The sequence below is a fragment of the Lynx canadensis genome, chromosome C1 (genome assembly GCF_007474595.2).
Source record: "Lynx canadensis isolate LIC74 chromosome C1, mLynCan4.pri.v2, whole genome shotgun sequence".
Lineage (NCBI taxonomy): Eukaryota > Metazoa > Chordata > Mammalia > Carnivora > Felidae > Lynx > Lynx canadensis.
In genome coordinates this window covers 138,325,843-138,349,831 of record NC_044310.1, presented here as the reverse complement: position 1 = coordinate 138,349,831, position 23,989 = coordinate 138,325,843, and the positions used below count along the sequence as shown (strand labels likewise).

Here is a 23,989-nt window from a genome sequence, read left to right as displayed (position 1 = left end):
AAGACAGTGACAGAAAGTACTGATCTAGGCATAAAAGGGCAATATCTCATAATCTTTAGGAAAGAACTAAAAAAATAAAAACAAAAGAAATTACTAAAACCTTGAACAAAAAAGACAGGTTATTCTTCCTTTTTTTTTTTTTATGTTTATTTATTTTTGAGAGCAAAAGAGACAGAGCACAAGTGGAGGAGGGGCAGAGAGAGAGGGAGACACAGAATCCAAAGAAGGCTCCCGGCTCTGAGGCTGTCCAGCACAGAGCTCCACAAGGGGCTCAAAACTCCCAGATGGGGAGATCATGACCTGAGCTGAAGTCAGAGGCTTAACTGACTGAGCCACCCAGGCGCCCCCAGGTTATCTTCATCTCCTATTTCAAGAAGATACAGAGCCCTTCCTCAGAATTCTAGAGTTGGTGTTACTTCCCAGTTTAACAATACACAAGGGCTGCTACAGGGGAAAAAAGAAAATCTTAAAGCACTCCATTTCACCTGTACCCAACTTATTTTTCTAACCCTCTCCCCTATACATTTTCTACCTCTTCTCTCCTATCTAAAAGAGGCATTCAGCTTATCTGTAAGTATTATCATGTTTATTGCCTGGATGCTCTTCCATATGCTGGCCTCTCTGTACAGAATCTTCTTCCCCATCAAAGGCCAATGGGATTACACGTGGTGAAATCCTACCATTCTCCCCCAGTCCCAGTCAAAATGCCACTACTTCCACATATAATTCTTTCTACATCTAATCCTTGAACATGAACTGAGCACCTACCTACCTACTCTAGCAGCACTAAGTCAGGCACCAGAATTCAGAGATGAATTAATAAACAAACCCCTGGGGGCGCCTGGGTGGCGCAGCCGGTTAAGCGTCCGACTTCAGCCAGGTCACCATCTCGCGGTCCGTGAGTTCGAGCCCCGAGTCGGGCTCTGGGCTGATGGCTCAGAGCCTGGAGCCTGTTTCCGATTCTGTGTCCCCTCTCTCTCTGCCCCCTCCCCCGTTCATGCTCTGTCTCTCTCTGTCCCAAAAATAAACGTTGAAAAAAAAAAAAATTAAAAATAATAAATAAATAAATAAATAAACAAAACAAACCCCTTACAGATCTCACGTGAAAAGAAAACCAGAGAAAATGTCAATAATGTAGGAAGTATAACAACTTCCTGAATCAATAAGGTGGTTATGGAAACACAGAAGGAGCAACTAACAACTTGCTAGGGGAGGTCCGCCATGAGCTGCAGCAAGTACAAAATGAGTGGTGTTTGGAGGCAAAATCAAAGTATGTGGGGGAAGGGGAGAGATTAGAAGTTTTTTTAGTGTTATAGGATCAAAGTGGGAGACAGTGAAGGCCAGGAAATGAAGTTGGAAAGGAACAGTCCCAGGGGGGTCTTGTATGTCACGTTAAAAAGCTTGGCCTTCATCCTGTGTAGGTGATAAGTCAGTGCAGGGGATTCAAGCAGGTGAGTGTCAGGGTCAAATCTGCACATACATGACGCATGTTTTAGTTTCTATAGTCTCTATGGTTTCCAGCAAGAGTGTGGAAGACAGGTTTTCTTATTCCCTGGTGCTTTTTTTTTTTTTTTTCGCTTTTTTTTGGGGAGTGAGGGAACAGTGTCCAAGAGTGTGGGGAAGGAATGGTCAAAGGTAGAATACTCTGGTAATGGGAATGGGTAAGAAAGAACAGATTCAAGAAATATTCAGAGGTAAAATTTACAGGATTTAGGATTCTCAGATTTGGCACAACACTAAGAAGTGTTGAAGATGGCACCCAAGTTTCTGGTTCCAAAAGGTTTAAATTTTAATCTTCCCCTTTCTATAATCTCTCCCTGAACCAACTCCTTAAGCACATGAACATCTCAACTTAGCTTTCTTTCCATTGCTTCACATCACTTCTCAGCTAACATTTCTTAAAAATAATGACCACAGCTGAACCCACCTCCTTATCTACATGTCACTCCTCATCTTCGACAGCATGGTTGTCTCCACCATTCCATGAAATGTCTCTTGCTAAACATTACAAATAATCTCCAAGTTGACAAAACTTAGTGGTGACTTTTCAGGTTCTATCCTTATTTGGTCTCTCTGGCACTGCTGAATAGACTTCTTACAATGACACTATATTTGTTTCTCCTTCTACCTTTCTGGCCACATATTAGTCTCCTCTATAAGCTCGTCCTTGTCCTCTCTCCTACCCTGAAAATGTTAGTGTTTCCCAGTTTGACCTTCAGAACTCTTTTTATTCTTCCTTCTGCCTAGTTGATTTCATTGCCTATACAGCTGTTAGCTGAAGACTCAGATCTCTCTCCAGTTAAGATCTGTATCATCAACTACTATTTGATATTCCTATCAGGATAAGCTACAAGTAGTTTTTGACCTCAACTTGATGAAAACTTAACAAATCTCTTTATGCTGAAGTTCTAATCTGATGAAGCACTCTTTGGCTCAAAATGGCCCTCCGGCAGCCTTCGCCATGAAGTTAGCATTCTTGCACAAAACAAGTCCTTCGTGATCTGATCCCTCTCCAACTCTGCAGACTCATCACTGAGTCCATCACTGCTTCCTGAACTAATGAACTCATGTCTCATGAACTAATTCCAGTTCCTCAAACATTATCCATGTCTCCATATAAGTTGTTTTCTCTGCATGTGTCTGGCCATTCTTGGCTCCTCTAGTCCCTCTCTACTCCCAAATACAGAGACTGACACATAGAATCACTAGGAATTGTTAGAAATGCAGAACCTCAGGCGCCACTCCAAACATACTGAATCAAAAATCTGCATTTTTAACATTATCTCCAAGTGATTTATATGCATATTAAAGCCTGAGAAGTACTGCTTTAATTTATCAAAACCATTACTACAACAATGTAGATAACACAGAAAAGGACAAATCTAGCACACATTACTTCCAGAGCCTTAATCTAAATCATTTCTTTACCCACACTGCCTGCTGACTGAGAAGTAATGGATTTTGTTATTAACTCTCCTTTTCAGACAGTCACTTCTCTCCCTCCGGATTTACTGCTTGATACCATTTTGTTGGCCACGACATTGGCTCCACCGAAAGATGCTCACTCTCTGCCCTGTGGCTGTGTGTTCTCAGACTTTGGAGGCTTCCATAATGGACTGTCTCACCACCAGGAAGCATACCCACCAGACTTGACAAAGACAACATAAAATATTCCTCCCACTCCGTTCCCTGGTGAACTCCTAGTCAGCGTTCAAAATCACTTCAAACATCTTGAGGGAAAACGTTACCCGCTCCCTCTAAACCGAATTAGGCCACCTTTTTCCTGTAGTCCCTAGACACTCTAACATAGATATATGTGCTACATAACTGCTCCTTTACTAAGCATTCTCCAACAAAACTGAGTCCTCTAGGGTGAAGCTGTGTCTTATTCATCCCCCTGTTCCCAGTTCTCACATATACTTAATGTTCACTGGATGACTAATAAATAAGTCTGGAGCTCAAGAGGGAGATCAGAGTGAGAGATATCTCTGGACATCTACATTTAGTTAAAAATAAGAGATGGGATTACTTCACCAGGGAAGGATGTGCAGATTAAGAATTCCATGAAGACTGAACTCTTGAGAAACACAAAACTAAAAGGACAGGCAGACTGAGTACTGAGGTGGTGAGGTGGCTATAGTCAGAAAAAAGCAGGAGAATAAAGGGACAAAAGAATTTCAAGAACAGGTAGACAACAACATCAAAGTTACAGGAAAGTCAAGTAGTGACTGAACATAGGTAAGAAGAATCCTTTAGGCAATTAGAAAATGAAGGGGATTATTTCACTTACTTCAGGATGACAATGGGTTGAAGAGAAAATAGAAGGTACAGATGTGAAGCCGGTGTAGGGCAGAAACCTTTCAAGAAATTGGACAGAGGAAAAAGGGGGACTGGCATTAATTCACTCAAAAAATACTGAGCACTGGGCACAAGAATGCAGTGATAAACACGAAGGCCATAATCCCTATCTCATGGTGCTTTTACTGTAGCAGCACTAAATTCAGGAAGAAACAAAGCCAAGAAGGCTTTTTCTGAAATGCATCCTTTACCTATAAAGTCCTAAAAGACAACCAAAGCCTCCAAATGAGAAAGAGAGAGAAATGCCCCTTAGTGCCTAACACCATTATTTAGTAATTAATGTGTCAAATGCTTTCTGTATTACATTTTAAGTTTCAAATGTTTATTATGTTTCAGAGTATAAGGTTTATCATTCCAACGTGACTATTTCTTAAACAAAAACTTCATATTCCTTTTATAACCTCCACAGTACCTGGCATACTAAGAAGGACACAGCAGGTACCCTTAAATATTGGCTGATATCAATTCTAGAGAAACAGATAAAGGATATTACAATATTCGTTTTTCTATAAATTCAGTCACTTAAATTCAAACCAAATCCCTACGGATTATGAGTTTCTACTACTTGTTTGTCATTCATTCTTCCTAATGTAAGAAACACAGAATAAGGGACTACCTTCTCTTCCTATTCTCTTCATCATTCAGTTTTCTGCACGCTAACCTATAAAAGTTACAGTAACAGAAAAACTAAGTCCTTAGATTTTGCAAAACAAAGTATGTACTTTATCTTTTATCAATCTGTCTTAATATGGGCAAGGGAACCACAAATCCAAATGCCAGCACCATTCAACTTACCTAATACGTTCTTTCTCACTCACCCAGCACAGGTAACAGGCACCGAGTCAGCAATTAACCACTATTACCATTAAATTATTTTCCAAATATCACTCAAAAAGAATCTGGATTGTTTTCTTCTACACAAGCAAATTTCAATTAATTCATTCTCTCTGAATCAAAGTATAATCATTTTAAATGATTGGATCCTTTCATTCACTAATTTCTCAAACGGTGATCAGAGCAATGATTTCTGACTTAGTTCTGATTCTGGCTCATATATTAGCCAAAAGGAACAACTTCTGTTTCTCAGTCTTTAAGCAGCTGTGAACTTTTACTTAGAAGGTGGAGAAAGCTCTGCTTTATCAGCTACAGGAACCATGGTTAGAACATCAAATCTCAATTTGATAACTCAGCCTTGTTTACTGCACCATAGGTTTTAATGAGTGACAGCAACAGCAGCTACTGTCAGGGTGGGAACATGGGGCAGGAACCTGGGGAGAACAGGCTCAAAGAAAATCACACTGCCCTGGAATTGGTAACTTTTATTTAATATACATTTCAAAGTATTTGACTCAATAGAATAGATGTAAGCCCTGCAGACCAAGGTAACATATCATGGCTCTGCAACTTATTTAGTTTCGTAGCCTTAGGTAAGTCACTCTCAGGTTCTTCGTCTATAAAATGGGAATAATATCTATCTTGTAAGGTGAGTCACACACATTATCACTAAAACTTAAAAGCACTTAGCCCCAAGGCATACAGTAAGTGGTAGCTATTAATAATGGCAGCTTTACCAAATGTTAATCATTAATAACATTGTTTACATAATGACTGAGCTATGACATAATTTGTCAGTCCCAATTTGACCAAGAATATGATAATGTAAAATTCTGACACATGTGTAATGGGACTCACCTAATAATGACCCCTTTGGCAAAAAAAAAAAAATAACCAGTCTTCATCAAAAGCAAAAAGTAATTGAGAAAGCACATCTGCAGCAATCAAAGGCAGGATTTACCTACAGCCACAATTAACATATGCGGATTTGTTGGTTGCCGTCAGGCTGTCAAACAAGAGCAAAACACCCCTGCCCTGGAATTGGAGCTCACTTTGGTGTTTCTTGCTGCTGTACAGCTACTTCCAGCTCCCCACTTCCCCACCAAGAATGTATTTCTCAAAGTGTACTATAAGGATTATTTGCAAAACAACCACCTCTATAATTGACTGCAAAGACCTCCCCCCACTAAGGGTGGGAAATGGCAGAGGAAGATGAGAAAAAAGTTAGTAAGCGCCGTTTACTTTTACATAAGAACACTGAACTTAAAAATGAGGGTTTAAGTTCTAGCTCCACTGATTAGTGAATTCAAGCTATTTTTCTAGAGCTCAGGGTCTGACTTAAAGCAAACTAAAAGACAGAACAAAACACGAAACTTATTTCAAACAGATTCAAATATGATCAAATAGGAACATACACAAAATCATGTCGAAAACTATAAAGCATTAATAAATGGAAGTTCTCTTCCCAGAAATGATGATAATCAAATGCTGAAAAAAATCACGTAAAATACACTTCTGGAAATTTCATTTATTTCCCCTAACACACTCACTTCCTTTTTGTCTTCATCTCATTTTAGAAAGATTCTAGATGTTCCCCTTTGGGAATACACTACTAAATGACACACTACTCCATTCTTGTATAGTTTTCTGAAAAGATACCCCCAAAAATCTCTTTACAAAATACCACCCAAATTACTTAAATGAAATATTAGTATTCTTCCTGGAAAACCAACTGATTGTTCTAGAATTAAACCAGAGTCCAGTAAATATATAAATAAATATAACTATTATAAATAAAACAAACTATTATATCCTGAACAGCATAGCCATCTGCAAAAGTATAATTTCTCGGAGTGCCTGGGTGGCTCAGTCAGTTAGGCATCCGACTTTGGCTCAAGTCATGATCTCACAGTCCGTGAGCTCAAGCCCCGTGTCGGGCTCTGTGCTGACAGCTCAGAGCCTGGAGTCTGCTTCAGATTCTGTGTCTCCCTTTCTCTAACCCTCCCTGTTCATGCTCTGTCTCTGTCTCAAAAATAAACAAACATTAAAAAGTATAATTTCTCACTAATATACCAGAATTCCCTCAGTTTTAGATTCTATTCATTCATGTTCAATAAACAGTTCAAGCTAGACATTGTGCTAGGCAAAAACAATAAGCAGCAGCGCAATTATTTTTTGAGACTTAATTTTACTTTAGAGCAGTTTTAGGTTCACAATAAAAAGAAGGTACAGAGAAACCTCCATATATCCCCTGACCTACACATACCGAGCCCTCCTGCATTATCAACATCACTCACTACAGTGTTCCATTTGTTACCAAAACCTGATACATCAGAATCACCCAAAGCCCATAGCTTATCTTAGGGTTCACTCTTGGTGTTGCACATTCTATGAGTTTGGACATAACCACCATTAGAATATCATATAGAGTATTTTCCACCATCCCCCAAAACCTCTGTGATCTGCCTATTCATCCCTTCTACCCCTGGCAACTACTGATCTTTTTACAGTCCTCCAGAATTTTTGCCTTTTCCAGATGTCATGTAACTGGAATCATACAATATGTAGCCTTTCCAGATCAACCTCTTCACTTAGTAACATGCATTTAAGCTTCCTCCATGTCTTTTCATGACTTGATGGCTCATTTTTTTTAGTGCTGAATAATATCCCATTGTTTAGATGTACCACAGTTTATATATCCATTCACCTACTAAAGGACATCTTAGTTCTTCCAAATTTGACAATTATGAATAAGCTGTAAACATCCATGTATATAGGTTTTTCTTTGGACTCAAGTTTTCAATTCCTCCAGGTAATACAAAGGGGCGTGACCTGCTGAATCGTATGTTAAGAGGATATAAGAAAGCACCAAATTATCTTCACAAGTAGCTGTGCCATTTTGCATTCCCAATGAATGAGAATTCATATTTTTCTACATCCTTGCCAGCATCTGGTGGTGTCAGTGTTCCAGATTTTAACCCTCTGAATATGTGCGTAGTATCATCTTGCTGTTTTAATTTCTATTTGCCTGATGACTTATGATGTCAGAGCATTGTATCATTATGTTTATCTACCATTTGTATATCTTCTTTGGTGGGGTGTTCTGTTAAGGTCTTTGGCCCATTTTTAAATCTGGTTGTTTGTTTTCTCTTATTGAGTTAAGAGTTCTTTGTTTATTGAGGACAACAGTCCTTTATCAGCTATTACCAAATATTGCAAGTATTTTCTTCCAGTCTTATCTTTCAACTAATATTTTCACTGAGTTATTTAGAACCTTTACTGTGTGCCAGGTATCATTCGAGAGCACTTTACATATATTAACTCATCTACACTTAATAACACTGTATAACGTACCATATTATTCTCCATTTTCCAGATGGGAAAAAGAACTTCATCACAGCGCCAGAAAATAATGCAGCCGGGATACAAAACCCAGGCACTCTGGCTCCAGGGCTCTTATACCTACCTTCAGCACTAAGCACTACACTGAAAGAATCTAAAAGAATAAGTGTCAGCTAGTATATGGACACATTAAGAAGCAATTCTAATACAGAATATGGTAAGCACTACCATAGGATTAACCAACAGGGCTAAAAAATATTAAGTCAAGTCTTCAGATATTACCAGTTGAAACTAATTCTATATATAAATTAGTAATTCCCATTGGAAAATTCAAAACTCCCAACTCAGCCTGACAAAGATTAACATATTTTTTATGTCATCTTTCCATTCAATTAACCAGGTATCTATCTGTCTGCTATGGTTTTGTTACTTTTCTAGTTAAGAACAATAGCCCTTCCTATCAATCTTTTCTTCCCAAGCCAATTGTAAATCAAAGTTAGAGATCAGAATCATCATAAATTAGTTTTCACCATACTTGCTAACAAAATCTATAAGAGAAACAGAAATGTCTTAGACATTTATATAATTTTTAACTACTGTAAATGGGTAACTAAATCTGGACTAACCAAGTATTGTTTAAGAGAAGCTTCTCCTTAGTAACAGGAAAGGAACTATTTTAAATTAGCATATCAAAGCTACTAGTCTCCATCGCCTAGACTTTGCTTGTAACATGATTAATAGCAAGTCCCTGTTTTACTTATACCCACATTATAAATCGCCACCTGAGAATAGCGAACCCGTTCAGGTGGCCAGGTGGCCCTGCTACTTGGGTTTCCCTCCTTATTCTCCTTTCAACTAAAGACAAGATTATATTACTCTTCCTCACTAAACCTCATCCTCTAGCCCTTGTTTCTGATATTAGTTAAGAGCTAACACTGCTAGTGAGGTATGAAAGAGCAGGGCTAGCAGTACAGAGAGGAAAGAAAAGGAAAAATAAGGCAAAATGACAGAGCCCTCTACTCTCTACACATCCTATCACTCTTCATACAGAGTTCCTAACCATTTTCTTCCTACGACCCTGTCCTAATACTTAAGCCAATGCCCTGTCTCGAGAAATCTGGTGAGTTGCCACCAATTGAGATATTTTTTGTCCTCTGTAACACAATGGAAGTCATTATATAGCTTCTTTCCCTACAAGCAAAACCACATAGTATGATGGAAGAAGTGCATATTCTAAAATACAGGTAAGGTAAGTGTCTATATGAATATCACTTCTGAGCTTATTAGTTTAAGATCCTGCCTTCTCATCTCTTAAACAGATAACTACCTCATGAAGTAACTTGGTACCCAAAACACACTGTAGCAAGCGGTAAGACTTCCTTTCAATTTTTCATTTTGGTCTCATATACAATAAGCGGGTGGGGGGTGGGGGGAAGATCTCAGGATTAGTATCTTAAACCCTTAAAGTAAAAATTTTCAAACTTTATGACTACGAACCACAGTAAGAAACACACTTTTTCATTATGACCCAGCACATATGTGCATATAATCACACATAACTGAAGTTTCACAAAATACTACCCTTACTATGTATGATCACTCTAATACTTTCTATTTTCTTTCTTCTCTCTGCTCCCCCTGGAACTCTTTTCCCTCCATGCCCTCCTCCCTAATCACATACAGGAAGCTCTTTTTATTCTTGTCATCACCACCATACTGGAGCCCCAGGGAGCCAGATACTTCCCAGGATGCAAAGCCCAGCAGGTAGAAAAGGAGGGATTCAGAAAGAAGGAAATTCTGCTGGTGCTGGAAGAGTCTATTTTTCTTCTGGTCCAAGAAAGAATTCTATACCCATATTCTCTCAGAAACAATGTTATTGCTGGGGAGCAGAGTTGTACTGCTGGAATAAAGAACACTAGAGGTAAAAAAAGGCTCAGATATTAGTCTGGGAACTTAACCAACATATACGACAATGATCCTATAAGAAAATTCTTCCTAGGTTCCAAAGTTTCTAAAACATAAAACATTTCTAAATTGGGAAAGGGGTGTTATTTATACAATGTCCTATGTCAGAGGCTGGTAAACTACTGCCTGTGGGGTCAAATCTAGCCTGCAGCCTATTTTACTATAGCCCCTAAACAATGGTTTTTACATTTTTAAATGGGTGAAAAAAAACAAAAGAATATTTTATGACACAGGAACATTACATAAAATTCAAATTCCAGTATTTATAAATAAAGTTTTATTAGAACAGTCACCTGGAGAGTGCCTAGCCAGCTCAGTCAGAAGAGCATGTGACTCTTGATCTCAGGTTTGTGGGTTTGAGAACACAGTCACATTCATTCATGTATTGCCTATAAATGTTTTTGTGTTAAAATTAGTAGCAAATAGTTGCAAAAGAGACTGCCCAAAATATTTACTATCTGTCACTTTACTAAAAAGTTTGTGAACTCCTTGGTATTTGAAAGGATTCAACATTCATTCACAAATGTCGTTTAAACACTCTTTATGTGTCAGACACTGGGAAAACTAGAGTGAATAAGTCAGAGATGGTTCCCCCCTCATAAGTATTCATGGAAGGCAAGTGAAAACAAAAGCTAGGGGGAATAAAAAGCACTTGGTTTGTTGTGGGAACAAATATGGTGGCAAAAGATGAAGTTGGAGAAGGGCCATATCAAGCAATGACTTTAAGGTCACTGTAAGGATTATACATTCCTCTAATATTTTATTGTATATTCAGTTTTTTGTAGAATTAATCTCTTTATTCACAATGTAAAGATAAATAATGTCTACTGATGAAGAATCACAAAGTCTGATTTAAAACTGTTACAGTTCACTTGAACCTAGCATTCTACTGCTTTCCTTAAAAAAGTCATTGCATTGATTACAAATATCTGGAATAATATTTCAAAGTTTAAAAAGTTTCAAGTGTATTATGTGAGTGTGCTTGCATTTGTGTATATAGCCTTTGATCCTCACTGTACTCCTGTAAGGTAGGGGTATAATAAACTCCATTTTACAGATGAAGATTACAGAATTTTCCCAAATCCACACAGTATATCACACCATGATTTAAAAAAAAAAAAAGGCCCAACACCCAATTTTCTCCCTAAGAATGCCTGCTCTTTCTACTATATCAGTCCAAGAAGTGCATAATTAATTACTTTCACTGAATTTAAGATAAAGAACGTTCTTACTACTATTTGTTTTTGAGAAAATCATTCTGTTTTAACCAACAGCTATATTTGTACCAACAAGATTAGCTTTTATTTCTATTAACTAACCCTTACTGGCCAACAGGTTTCAATGGTAGAAAATTCTATAATCTGTAACAGACTGGGCTCTTCTGATTTCTTCTGCTCTCTGGCTTAGTGAGCTGATATCTTTACCTATAATGAAAACAAGACCAGATATTAATTTTAAAATATTGTTTAATCAAGCTGCTAAATGTATGTTGCTAACTAGGTTACAATTCTTGGTGTGAGGTTATTCTAAGGCTGTAGTAGTGAAAGATAAGATCTGTGGACAAAAGATCAAAACCACCCTTCACTGATTCAAAACGTAAAAAGTATAAACAACACTCTTCTTCTCTGACCCTAATCTTTTAATTTTACTCCCTCCTTCAGAAGTGAGCATGAGCTTGAATAGCTTATTCCTCAAAAAATCATACTGATAGAGGCAGTTACTAGAAAAAATAGTACCTGACTGTCTGTTAGGCCCTCTCAGCAGTTAAAGCCTCCTAATTTAATTGCTTCTATTATTTCTAGCCCTCTCAGCAAACAGGCAGTTTCTATTTACATTTTAACAAACAATTAGCAATTAATTTCCTAATTCAACACCCAAACCAGATGTATGTATCTCTAAAGAAATAAAGAAGAGAATTAAAAAACGTCAGCTGGTAAGATTTGTTATGTAATATTTATGTAAAATGCAAGGATGATCAGGAGCTATTTAATCATTTTCCCCATCACATAGAAAGACGTTTTACTCTACTTCTGAATGTCTACTGATCAAATTGCTTTACTATTATCATGCCTATCTTGTATAAGTTAGTTATCTCACAACTGCCTTTGCTCACTATTTACCATTCTCTTTTAACTTTGACTTTTCACTTCTCCCCATACCATTTTAAAGTATACTTACACAAGCAGTTTCAGGTCTTAGCTTAAATAAAAACACTTAGCAATTTCTATTCACAAATAATACACTATGAAATTCCACTACCAATTAACACAAAACCTACCAAACCAGTTATTTTTCAAGAACTACTTTAAGGTAATAATAAATAAAATGACCTATTTATAATATTTACAGGGTAAAACTACACTTCTTTATAGAAGGTGGCTTACCAAAGACAGCTTTACCTGCTTCCATAATGAAAGAAACCAAATGAAAAGAGGCAGCTACCATTATACTTTTAAATTCAGTAAAGTTTAATGTTTCTTCTGGTTTTATCTCTGTGTAATAATACAGTTTTTTCCTAGTCAGAGATGCTGCTGCTGAACTTCTGCCAATATAGAGTTGATTTCCCTGTGCCAAGCACTACCTCCCCCTCCTACCAACAGTAGAGGTTTGAAATCTTTCACAGATAAAAATATTCAAGCTGACTACTTAGAGGCCACAGCCCTGAATAAAAATAAGGACCCATAGTATTAACTATCCTTTCAGCCTTTATTGTAAGACCTCAATAACCTGTAAAGATATCAAACTCCTAAGAATTAAGATACAAAGTATGCTGTTTCTACTTCTGAATCTTCAACCATACCAACAATAACTATGTTACATGTTTAAAACAATAAAGAGGTGATCTTGTGAAAATATAGGCATATGAAAAGGAGTAAAGTCAAAATTTCAGAGAACTAGAAATGGTTAGTAAATAAGAATATGAATTAGCAGATGTACAAAATCTAAATGTAGGCACTAGCCAAAAATTCAATAAACTCTGGTCTGTGTTTTATTATCTCTTTTTTAAGAGTTTTATTTCTTTTTTTTTTTTTTTTAGATGTTGTATTCAAAGTCCTCAGGTGCACAATAAGCCTATCCCTTCTTTTTAAGGAATAAGCAGGGCGAATATGAGGTGACTAAGAAAATCTGAGAGGAAGACTGGCTAAGTGTAGGCAAGTTTTAAAATACAGAGAATGTTCAAAGCTAGAAGGGTCTTGGAGAGTCTCTCCAGTTTAGGTTGATGTAACAGCCTCCTAATCTCACCTCTTCACTTCTACATATCTCCAACAGATTTTCCAGAGAGCTGCCAAAGTGATCTTAACACATAACCCAGATCCAGTTCCTCCTTAAAACTCTGCTTCCCACTGCCCTTTGGATTTTATTCTAACTCCTTCCCACATTAGATCAAAGCCCCTGCATGATCTGGTCCCAGTCTATCTCTCCAGTCCCAAGCCTGCATTCACTTCTTCAGGCAGACAGACAAACATTTACTGAGCTTCTTTCTATTCTGTTCTGGAAACTGTGCATCCCCTGAGGGTACTGTAATAAAGGTGAGACCCCCCTCTTAGAGTGTACACTCCAGTAGTGGAAAGTGCAGATAGTAAATAGGCAGATAAACTAAGTAACTAGAGATTTGTGGTATGTGAAGTGAGGCGAATAAAGAGTTACCCTGTCAGGGCCCTGTTTGTTTCTGTCAGAACTCATATGATGATTTGTAATTATTTTTATTCATTTGGCTACTTACTTTAAGACTATAAGCTCCATAAGCACATAATCATATCTGTCTTGTTCAGTGCTGCATCCCAAGCACTTAGCGGTGTCTAGCATGTAGTTCAATATTTGTTAATAAATGAATACTTATTTCATCCTCTTTAATTTAGAGATGAGTAAAATGAAATCTTAGTGATTGCCAAGGTAAAAGAAGAGTAAGTAGCAAAGTAGGAATTTGAATGAGACTCTTAAGTTTTAGTCCAAAAATTATACCACATTCAAAATACTGATCTCAAAACTTAAATGATTATGTTTTCAAAGCTTGCAGCTGTTACCCTATAAGAGACTTAAGAATCTTTCAAGACTTTACTTTTACATGAAAAATTTTGAAACACTTAATGTTTAAGTGAAACTAAGAAAAATATTTTAAATTCCAATAAATAGAAATGAAAATGTACTCCAATGTTTCCTTTTAATGCATGCTGGAACAAGGAGACCTTAAAGAACTCTTCATAAAGAAAAAAAAAAAAACTTATCTGAATGTTCTAGATATTTCCTGGCTCCTATTTGGCACTCTTTAGTGATATTTCTTTGGCTGAATCATTTAGTCAGAATATTATTTCATATTGACTGATAAGTAATTTACCAGCAAATTAAAAAACATATTCCAAGAAATGAATCCATATTTTTAAATGTTTTTACAGATTATATTCTTAAAAATAATACTTAAACACAGATTAGAAGCTAATATGTGTATGTAACATCTACTATAAACCATTTACTGTTATGTGGCATGTTACTTCATTTAATACATCGTGGTTTACAAATTTAAAAAATTAATCTAAGAGGTTTAGAAACTTGCCAAGATCTCATAATTTGCCCTGCCCTGGTTTCTTAAAATAATGCTTTGGAGCAAGCTTGACTTATGTATAGTCATAAAGATGTGAAGACCCACAGATATTTCCTAATAAAGGTTTCATTTCTATAAAGTATATATTATAAAGTTTGAAATCTTAAGTAGGAAAATTCCTTTGTCAAAGCTTTATATATAGATAGATAATTTTTATTACAATATGTAAAGATGGTTCATTTTTCAAATCTTTTAAAAAGCAACCACTCCCTAATGGGAACTTCTAATAATTATCTTATTGCTTTACTTTTCTTCAGCAAATTAGAGAATAAAATGATTCCCAATGTAACAAGAGCTACTAAGAAAATAGTTAACTGAAGAAAAAAGTGCTTTTATCTAGTCCAAAAGAATGATATTGAAAAGGTTTAGGATTCAGACATGAACAGCATATATCAAGTCAGAAAAGTTTCTAAATCTACTTATACAGAACCAAGATCTACTGTGAGGAAAATGCCTCACGAAGATTTCAAAGAATATAATCTGGATGGCCAGTATGAGCAATAATTGCAGTTACTGTAATCTGACCATTATTTAAACACAAACAACATATTGAGCCACGAGTGCTTAGAATTCTTTAATTATACAATGAAGACTTTTCCATCATACAGTGTCTCTGCCCCTGTAAAAGAATATCACACGTACTCACGTTTCCTATGTACTCTTATTATTCCAAATCTATGTCTGTTTTCATTTGTGCTTATAATCTAAATCCGTATCTGTCTTTAGAATCTCTTTACTTATGAAAATGCACCCTATTTTCTCCTGGTTTATTTCCTTACCAATTTTATTTAGCAGTGCTACCAAATTGCTCTTCTATATTCCACATTTTTATATATTTGAAACATCCTCAAGATCTGTATCATCCACTCCTATCCCCTCTTAGTTTTAATTACCTTTCATCTGATTGAACCCCCTTGACTAAGATTGTTTTACTTCTTCAAGCAATTATAAACATCTTCTCATCTCATAAATCTCTTCCTCAGAGTTAGTCAAAATTCCTTCATTTCAACTTGCCTTCCATCATGGTCAGGTTTACTGTCAAATGTTCTCTGTGTTAATGATACTATTTTGTACATTTTCCTTCATATTAAGATGAACATCCCTCTCAACTACCTGCCAAGATTATTTTTTTCCCTATTATTAGGATCTATCTATGTCCTCCAGCAAGCCTTTCGTGGGGGGGGGGGGGGGAATCTGAACTCTTCAAAATTACAATCTAATTTTGTTTTAACACCTTAATGTGTGCTTAATTTATCCAACGAATCCAGAAGAGAAAACAGCTTAGACGGAGCAGGTCCATGTTCTCCCTTGGGAAGTTTTCCCTATATTCTGTACATAAGTACACATTCTCTATTGTAGATTAAATAATGAGCACATCTTTCAGCTCCCATATTTTTCACTGCACATATTTACTTTGTAGTTTCCTTCTCTAGTCAGAAGATTGGGTGAAGAGAATAAGGAATTGTTGAACTAGGTAGGTCACTATTTCTTAGATCAACCCATTAGTTGATCACTGAATTAATTAATGGATCACAACAAAAAAAAACAGTGAAACAGAATATAAAAATAAATAAAAGTCTTACACATAGTACAAGTTCAAAAATATTTCTAATACATATACATATTTATGTTTAAGGGAACTGAGTCATGATGCAATGTGTCATTTCTTATTGTGAGTTATGGTCAAAAAAGCTGAAAGTCACAGAACTTGATGCTCTCTAAGATGCCTTCGATATCTCTGCAATTCCAATTACATTAAAATATTTAGTCTAAGTATCAGAAACACAGCATTTCAAAAAAAATGAAGAGAACTTAAGGACAGCAGCAAAACAACAACCAGCAAAATCATTGTTTCCTTAATAAAATATCACTATTAAACTCTAACCTTAGGATTATAGAATCATAAAGCTTTAGAGACAGAAAAAAAGTCCAGGAATAATCTAATCCAAGTTATTTGCTTTAGTAACATAAAAGAAAATTCAGGCCCAGAAATTAAAAAATTTCACTTCATTCATTCATTAAACATTTGCTCAGCACCTAATGTGTGCCAGATTCTAGGACTGGGTCTGTAGATAAAGAGGTCCTTCGGAGAGCTCATAGTCTAAAGATATACAGGCAAATAAACATTTGCAATAATTGCTGGAATCAAGATCATTTAGAAGAATAGAACGTAACGAGCTCAATCTGGTTGGGTGGCAAAAAAAAACCTGCTTCCAAGAGGGGATATTTCTCAGTCCGTAAAAAATTAGGAGTTAGCCAGGTAAAGGACGAAGAACAACATATACAAAGGTACCATACTGATACACAATAAAGGAGGACACATTCAAAACTGCAAGTCAACTTTGTACAGCTGGAATATAGGACTCACACTAAGGAGGAGCCACATCAGAATACCTAGTAGTTTATGTGATATTTAATCTCAAACCACTCATCTCAGGTAGGCACTGTTAATATACCCATTTTGTAGATGGACAAACTGAAGCACAAAAAGTGAAGTGATTTGCCCAAGGTTAAACTGTGAAGCCAGATGTAAACAGGGAAATATAACTCCCTTAGCCAACCAATATCTAAGATGTTAGAGAAAACATGCAGGAACCAATGATAACACACCATTCTAAGTACATGCCATTCCAAAACTTTGGGTTTCATGCTAAAGGTGACTCCAGTGAAACATTTTAAGTAGGAGTGACATATTTAGATTTATCTTTAATGAGATCAATCTGGAAGTCATATTGTGGATGGAATGGAAGAGGAAGTAGTGACAAGAACCTAGGTAGTCGTAACTAGAAAAGTGCAACAATAATTCAGGTAAGAGGTAAAGGATGAAGATAGAGCTGGACAGTGGCAGTGCTGGCACCAGAACCAAAGTCCACTGACACCACGACCACATCTTGTCCAGTATCTGTAAGAACCTCCCATTTTTTTTCCTTTAAGCCCACCATTTAAACAGTTTTAAAAATCAAACCTCAAAGCCAACAATACATTTCCTTTAGATCCCTTTATTAAATGGACTACTATATGCATTTGGGTATACGCAAGTGCCTAACAGAAATCCAGTTTGGAGAATGACGGAAAGTCAATTGCTATCTACAGTAGTTTTCTTACCTCTTGACTTCTCCTTCTCCTTCCCCTATACACTATTCCTGGAACTTTCATGTGTCAATAGTCAATTTGAAATCAATGTTCTGTCTAGACATGACTATCATAACCTAACAAAATTAAATCTACACAGAGGAAGTCTGAGTGTGGTCCAGCTGTAGCAATAAATATATTCTCTGGTCTGGTCAAATTTTGCTTAAACAGAGATGATGAATGAATAATAACAAAGACAGACTTTCTGAAAAAAAAAAACAAAGAGTTAAAGAAAACCAGAATATTAAAAAGGGTGTAAGAGCAATCTACAGTTCAGGTCATTTGATTCCAGAGAGAAACACTACTCCCAAGTGTAAGTGTGTGTGTGTGTGTGTGTGTGTGTGTGGGTGTGTGTGGTATTCCAGAAACCAAAATTTAAAGACAGTGGAAAAGACTATCTGGTTAATTCTCAAACATCCTAAATTGAACCTGTTTTCATTTAAACCATGGGTGTGCCCTCTTGAGCCACCCCTGATGCTAAGCAACAAGTGGGTTCCACAAGCAAGCAGCCTATAGTTTAGGGAAGTAGAGAAGGAACAGTGGGGAGCAGGCCGGGAAAAGAGGTAAACAAAGAAGGCAGAAAGTGGAAAGGGAACAGAAGAGATTATAAATTACAGAATATGGAATAAAAAAGGGAAGGAGTACTAGTGACCCCAATATCAAACACTGCTAACCTTACTTGACAAGTAGCAACATAAAAGAACATGAAAAGACAAATTTAAATCACAGATTTCTGAGACACCAAAGATGAGATATAAGAGTACACTACTTACAAAAGTAAAAAAGCAACAAAATAGTTTTAGAATCTAAGGAACATTTAGAGATTATTAAAATCTCATTGGGTTTAGTTATGCTTTACTTCTCATGAAACAAGGGAGTCTGGTAAACCCAAAGGTAAAAATGTCAATAGTACCAGAGATATATATGTATGGGGAAGTGTTACAAAGATAGTATAAGGGCGTATTTGCATACTTGTGGAGAGATTTCAGAATTTTTCCTTTCACTGGTGTAGTGCTACTTAAACTTTTTCACTTTAATCCTACCTGGCTGGTTAACTTCCTTAAAACCAGATTTCAAACAAAGTAAGCACTTATTAATTATGGTCAAATTTTAACCTTAAAAAGGACAAGGGTCTGTGATAGAGCACAGAATATTAATAGTATACCCTACATGAGCCTAATGATAACCAAAACCCAGCCAATGGTTCTTCAGAAAATTATGTAATTAAGAAACTACTTTAAAAGTTTCTTCAAATTGGGGCATGTGGGTTGCTCAGATCCAGCGTCCAACTCTTGATTTCAGCTCAGGTCATGATCTTAGGGTCATGAGATGGAGTCCACGTTGGGCTCCACACAGAGTGTGGAGCCTGCTTAAAATTCTCTCTCTCTCTCTCTCTCTCTCTCATCTCTCTCTCTCTCTCTCTGCTTTCCCCTGCTCGCGTGCGTACACACCCACACACACACAACACACGCTCTCTCTCTCTCAAAAATAAATAAATATTTCTTCAAATTAAAGTTATCTAAAAAAGATGAAATACCCTTTTAAAAACCCTGAATTTATACTCTGAAACCTTTCACAGACATTTAACAGTAAACATATTTCTTCCATATGAAACTTACAGGCACCATGTTCATCTCTTTCTCTCACACATAATCCTGTTGCCACCACACAGTCCAGACACTGATTTTAATAAGGATAAAAGGAAATATCCTTAAAGACGATTATTACAGCAAAGACACTACTGGATCAAAAGCAAATATAATTAAACTTGATACCTTGACCAATCATTCATCCTATTCATGAATATACAGTCTTCATGGACTCTCCATCATAGCAAAGTGATTGGAGAGTTTATTCGTAAGTCAACAAAATATTTTCATTAAAGTATATAAGATGAAATAATGTGCATACCTAAAGTCTGTTTCTCTAATATAATCATTCTAATTTTAAAAGATAAAAGATGGAAGCTCTCAATACAAGGTCACCTGGAGATCAATAACATGTACTTGTAAAATTTGGATGATTGACCATGGGAGAGGAAAGCAAAGCCCTTTTACTAATATACCAACACTTTCAAAAATGAAAAGTTTAAAATAAGCCTTCTTATTGTCAATACTATTGACATTTTGAGCCAGATAACCCTTCACTCGGAAGGCTGTCCTGTTCATTATGAGATGATTAGCAGAATCCCTGCCCTTTACCCACTAGATGCTAGTAGCACACCCTCCCCCACAATTGTGACAAGGAAAAATGTCTTCAAAGGCCCCCCTGGGGGGAGAGGTGCAGGGGCAAGGAGCAAAAGACACCCAAGCTTGAGAACTACTGTCTTAGAAAAAATTCAAAATGAATAAGTAGGAGAGGGAGTTTATTTTGTTTCTCTTATGGTCTTAATGTTCCAATATATTATATTTGAATTTGATCACAGACTAGATTTAAGAGATTCTGCCTGTAGAAAACAAAGCATTTCATATCTATCACTTGTTAGCCAAAGTTCAGAAGAGTCCCAGAAGATTCACTGTACTGCCAATTCTCCCTCCAACTGCACATACACTCACTCACAGAAACACACACGGGCCCCCCCCCCCCCCCCACACACAGTATTGTCTAACTGAAGTGAAGGAAATGCAGATAATTACTTTATTTCCAGTTCTTATTTCATGGAATATATGGACCAGACTCCTTCAGCTCTCACAGAAATCCAAACAAATTCTCAACTTATACAGTACAATTCAAATACCACAATAGCTGCATCATTCTAGGTAGGATAAACCTAAGTACTAGAGCAAGTATTAAACGCAGCTTCACAGTTTAAGGAATTATGAAGAAAGACACAAATTAACCACAATGCTTTAAAACCATACAAATAAAAATCTAAGAAATAGATCTGTGTTTTGAAACAGAATCTGAGGAAAGATAAGGAGAATGAAAAAATTCAAATACAAAAGGAAGCTGAAGGCATTTGAGGATGAAGGAAAAACTCCAAAATGTTTCCCCTGGAATTACAGAAAGAAATTACATATTTGGCCATATTCTACAAGAACGCAGAATATGCAAAATCAGTCTGCAAAATCAGTCTCCAGTATATATAACACAGGATAGAAACTGAAAAATCAAAGTCCACAAAATACTAAAGAAAACAATAAACGTCCATCCAAAAATCCTGAAATACAAGAGCTCTTTACCACCATTTCTCATTGCTTAAAAAAAAAAAAAAAATCCAGAAACTAAAAACTGACAACTTGAAAAATTTTTTAATTCACATAAAAATAGCCATCCTCATGCTTCCAGCATGCCAATTTACATATTACACAGAAAAATCAATTAGGAAAAGAAACATAATAATTTTTAGAGTATATTTGATTCATAACAAAAGCCTTTTAAAAAATCAGATATTTTAAGTACTAAAATCTTCATACATAAACATGGATTAAAGTCTTTCAGATGATTTCAATGATCTTCAGCAGAATTATATTTTAGTTCAACTAGGAATTTTTTATTTGAAAAAAAACTATGCAACAATATTTAGTAGCAATTTTATGTAATTCTGTGTGCTATATATATATATATATCTATGTGCTCTAGAGCAACAAAATTACTGTATTTTAAAATTTTAGTTATTAACCTCTTGGCCCAGTTAAAACGATCCTACAAAAAAAACTAATGCTCAATTCTTTTTACTTCCAAACCAAGCAGAGGAAGCTGTAAGATCTGTAGCGACAGCGTGCTTTTCCAGAAGTAATACCTTGAGACTGCTCAAGAATAACCTCCTTCACCAATTAGTGTGACTCAGGTGGGTTTGGGAGGGAATAATGTCCACAATTCCTTGGTCAGTGGCCATGATGCCCCTCCTCCTCAAGGGCAGGAGATCAGAGAAAGGGATTTGAACAAGAGGAGTTTACCAACCAGAACATACAGGAACACAGGATAAAGAGTACTACGGGAAAAATAAAAACTACACAGTTAAGTCATGTCACAAAAGCAAAAGGTTTAATGTTATCAAGGTATTCATTCATTTCAGAGACACCATTGTTATCTTCCTCCCCAAACCGTGCACAAAAGAAACTGTCAGCCTGCCTTAAGCATGTTCCTTCTTCCATTTAAACAGACATGATTCTTTGGTTAATCTCTGGCAATGATCGCCATTTCACAACACATTTAGCCCACCCGGAACTGATCAATACCACTACAGACATAAGACTAGACTTTATCCATTTATTAACCACAAGGAAATGTACCATTCAGCAAAATTCTATACATTACAAAAGATTCTATTAAAGGGGGGGGGAGGGTTGGGAGGATGGACACACACACACACCACAGAGGTACACAAAGAAAAGACTAACACCCTCTAATTTCCCTGTAGCAAACGAGATAAAGACATGGCCATGAAACCTGTCAATTCGTTTCCCCCCCCATAATTCTGTCACAACCTAGTAACTGAATATTGAATTTTATGATAAACAGATCCATTGTGACTTTAAAATTGTTTCATCTATCAAACAAACTCTCCTGTTATGTACATTTGCACCTTTGAGCTAGATGATATATTCATTTACAGAATTTCAAATACAAAGGACTAGATAGTTTTCCAACCACTGGTTGCAAGCATAGAACGTTCTCACAAAATCAAAATTTCAAATATAAAATTATTCTTCCAACCTTGGACAAAACCTATTTATGATTATAGTGTATTTGACAGTATGAACAATCTCAAATGGCTGCTCTAAACCAAAAACAATGCTTCAATACAACGCGTTTAAAATAAGTATTCCGTAGGTAAGCAAAATCTATGCCAGAAAAGAGCACATAAATGGTGGTTGAAAGCCAGCACATTACCAACACACAGAGGCATACCTCTCCAGCACTGGGTTATTGTTAATACTCCAACAACAACAACTACAACTATTTTTAACACTGCTGGACAGTGAAGTTGAAGAAAACGTAAAGGGAGACCCAGATGAAATTGCTGATATGATGCATTGTTTTCTCACGGTCAAAATTAAGTAACAACTGGCTTGATCTCTGTCGTGATAGTCACTGGTGAAGCACTAATTAAAAGACGATTAAAATAAAACACCCTTATTTTGGAGAATGCCACAGTAAATGACATTCCAGAAAACGCCTTTCGGTTCTCAAACCTTTGCATAGATTGTCACTTGTGGTATCTGTGGCTTAACTGCAACCCAACCAGCGCTGTCATCCAGTGTTATGGCCACAAACCATGACTTTCTCACTTCCACAACAGAGCAGTCACTCTTATCAGTTCGCCAGCCTAACTCTAAACGAGAAAAATTCACGGAGGTTTCCAGATCACAATCAGACCTGGGGGGTCGCAGCCGAGGGGCTCCGGGTCGGGGAAAACCTCCCCAGGCTCCACTGGAGCTCGCCGACCCAACAACAACCTCGGCCAACAACAACCGCGGCCGCCAGCAGCGGCGGCAGCGGCAGCAGCAGCAGCAGCAGCCCCGCCGCGCCGGGCTCCATGCACCTACCTGAAGAACAAGAGATAAGAAAGACGGCAAACGCCAACTTTGCAGCAGCTCCCATTTTCCCGAGGCTCCGAGGAATCCGTAGGAAGTTCTCGCTAGATATCCAGTTCCCTGGGTCTTCCTCGGAGACAAACCTCCTGGTGTAAAATCAACCGTCATAAAACATATTCGGAAGCCCCGACCAAAAAAACGTTCACGGGGTTAAGAAGAAAAAAAAAAAAAAAAGAGAGAGAGCACAACAATAAAAAAAAAAATGCACCACGGGGGAAAAACCGCCACACACACGCACAACACACAAAACCAAACAACGAAAGCCAACAACAACAAAGCGGGTTTAAATCACTGTCAAAATCACTGTCAGCTCCGCTCGCCTCTTGGGTCTCTCGGAACAAAACGCCAGGCTGAGGCGACGAGGAGGCGGCGGCGTCCGCTGCCGCCCGGACAGTCCGGGAACCGAGCTGGGTCCGACGTCCGGACCGACCTTCAACCCGGACACCCAAAGTCCGCGGACCACTGACGGCCGAGCTCACGGCCGTGGCGGCCGAGGCAGCTGCGGCGCGGGGAAGGAGCAGCGGGCGGCGGCGGCGGCAGCGGTGCAAGCGGCGGCCAAGTTCTGGTCCAGGCTCTGGCTCCGGCTCCGGGCTCCGGGCTCGGCCGCGTTTTCGGTCCCCTGGCCTCCGCCGGCCCCGCCCCCCAGACTTCCGGTTCCGGCCCGAAGCTGGAAGCCAGGCACCGCGGAGAAACGCTCCGCCGCGGCGGCGGCGACGGC

General features: G+C 37.5%; 1 protein-coding gene across 2 annotated transcripts in view; it reads right to left on the bottom strand.

Annotated features, from left to right (window-relative positions):
- Window positions 1-23,476, bottom strand: part of ACVR2A (activin A receptor type 2A) — an 81,403-nt gene extending 57,927 nt beyond the window's left edge. For both annotated transcript variants that reach the window (XM_030324851.1, XM_030324852.1), the window contains exon 1: window positions 23,224-23,476. In XM_030324851.1, the coding sequence (XP_030180711.1) occupies window positions 23,224-23,278 (55 nt within the window). In that variant the 5' untranslated portion in view covers window positions 23,279-23,476. The remainder of the gene's footprint in view (window positions 1-23,223) is intronic.
- Window positions 23,477-23,989: the final 513 nt, after the last annotated feature.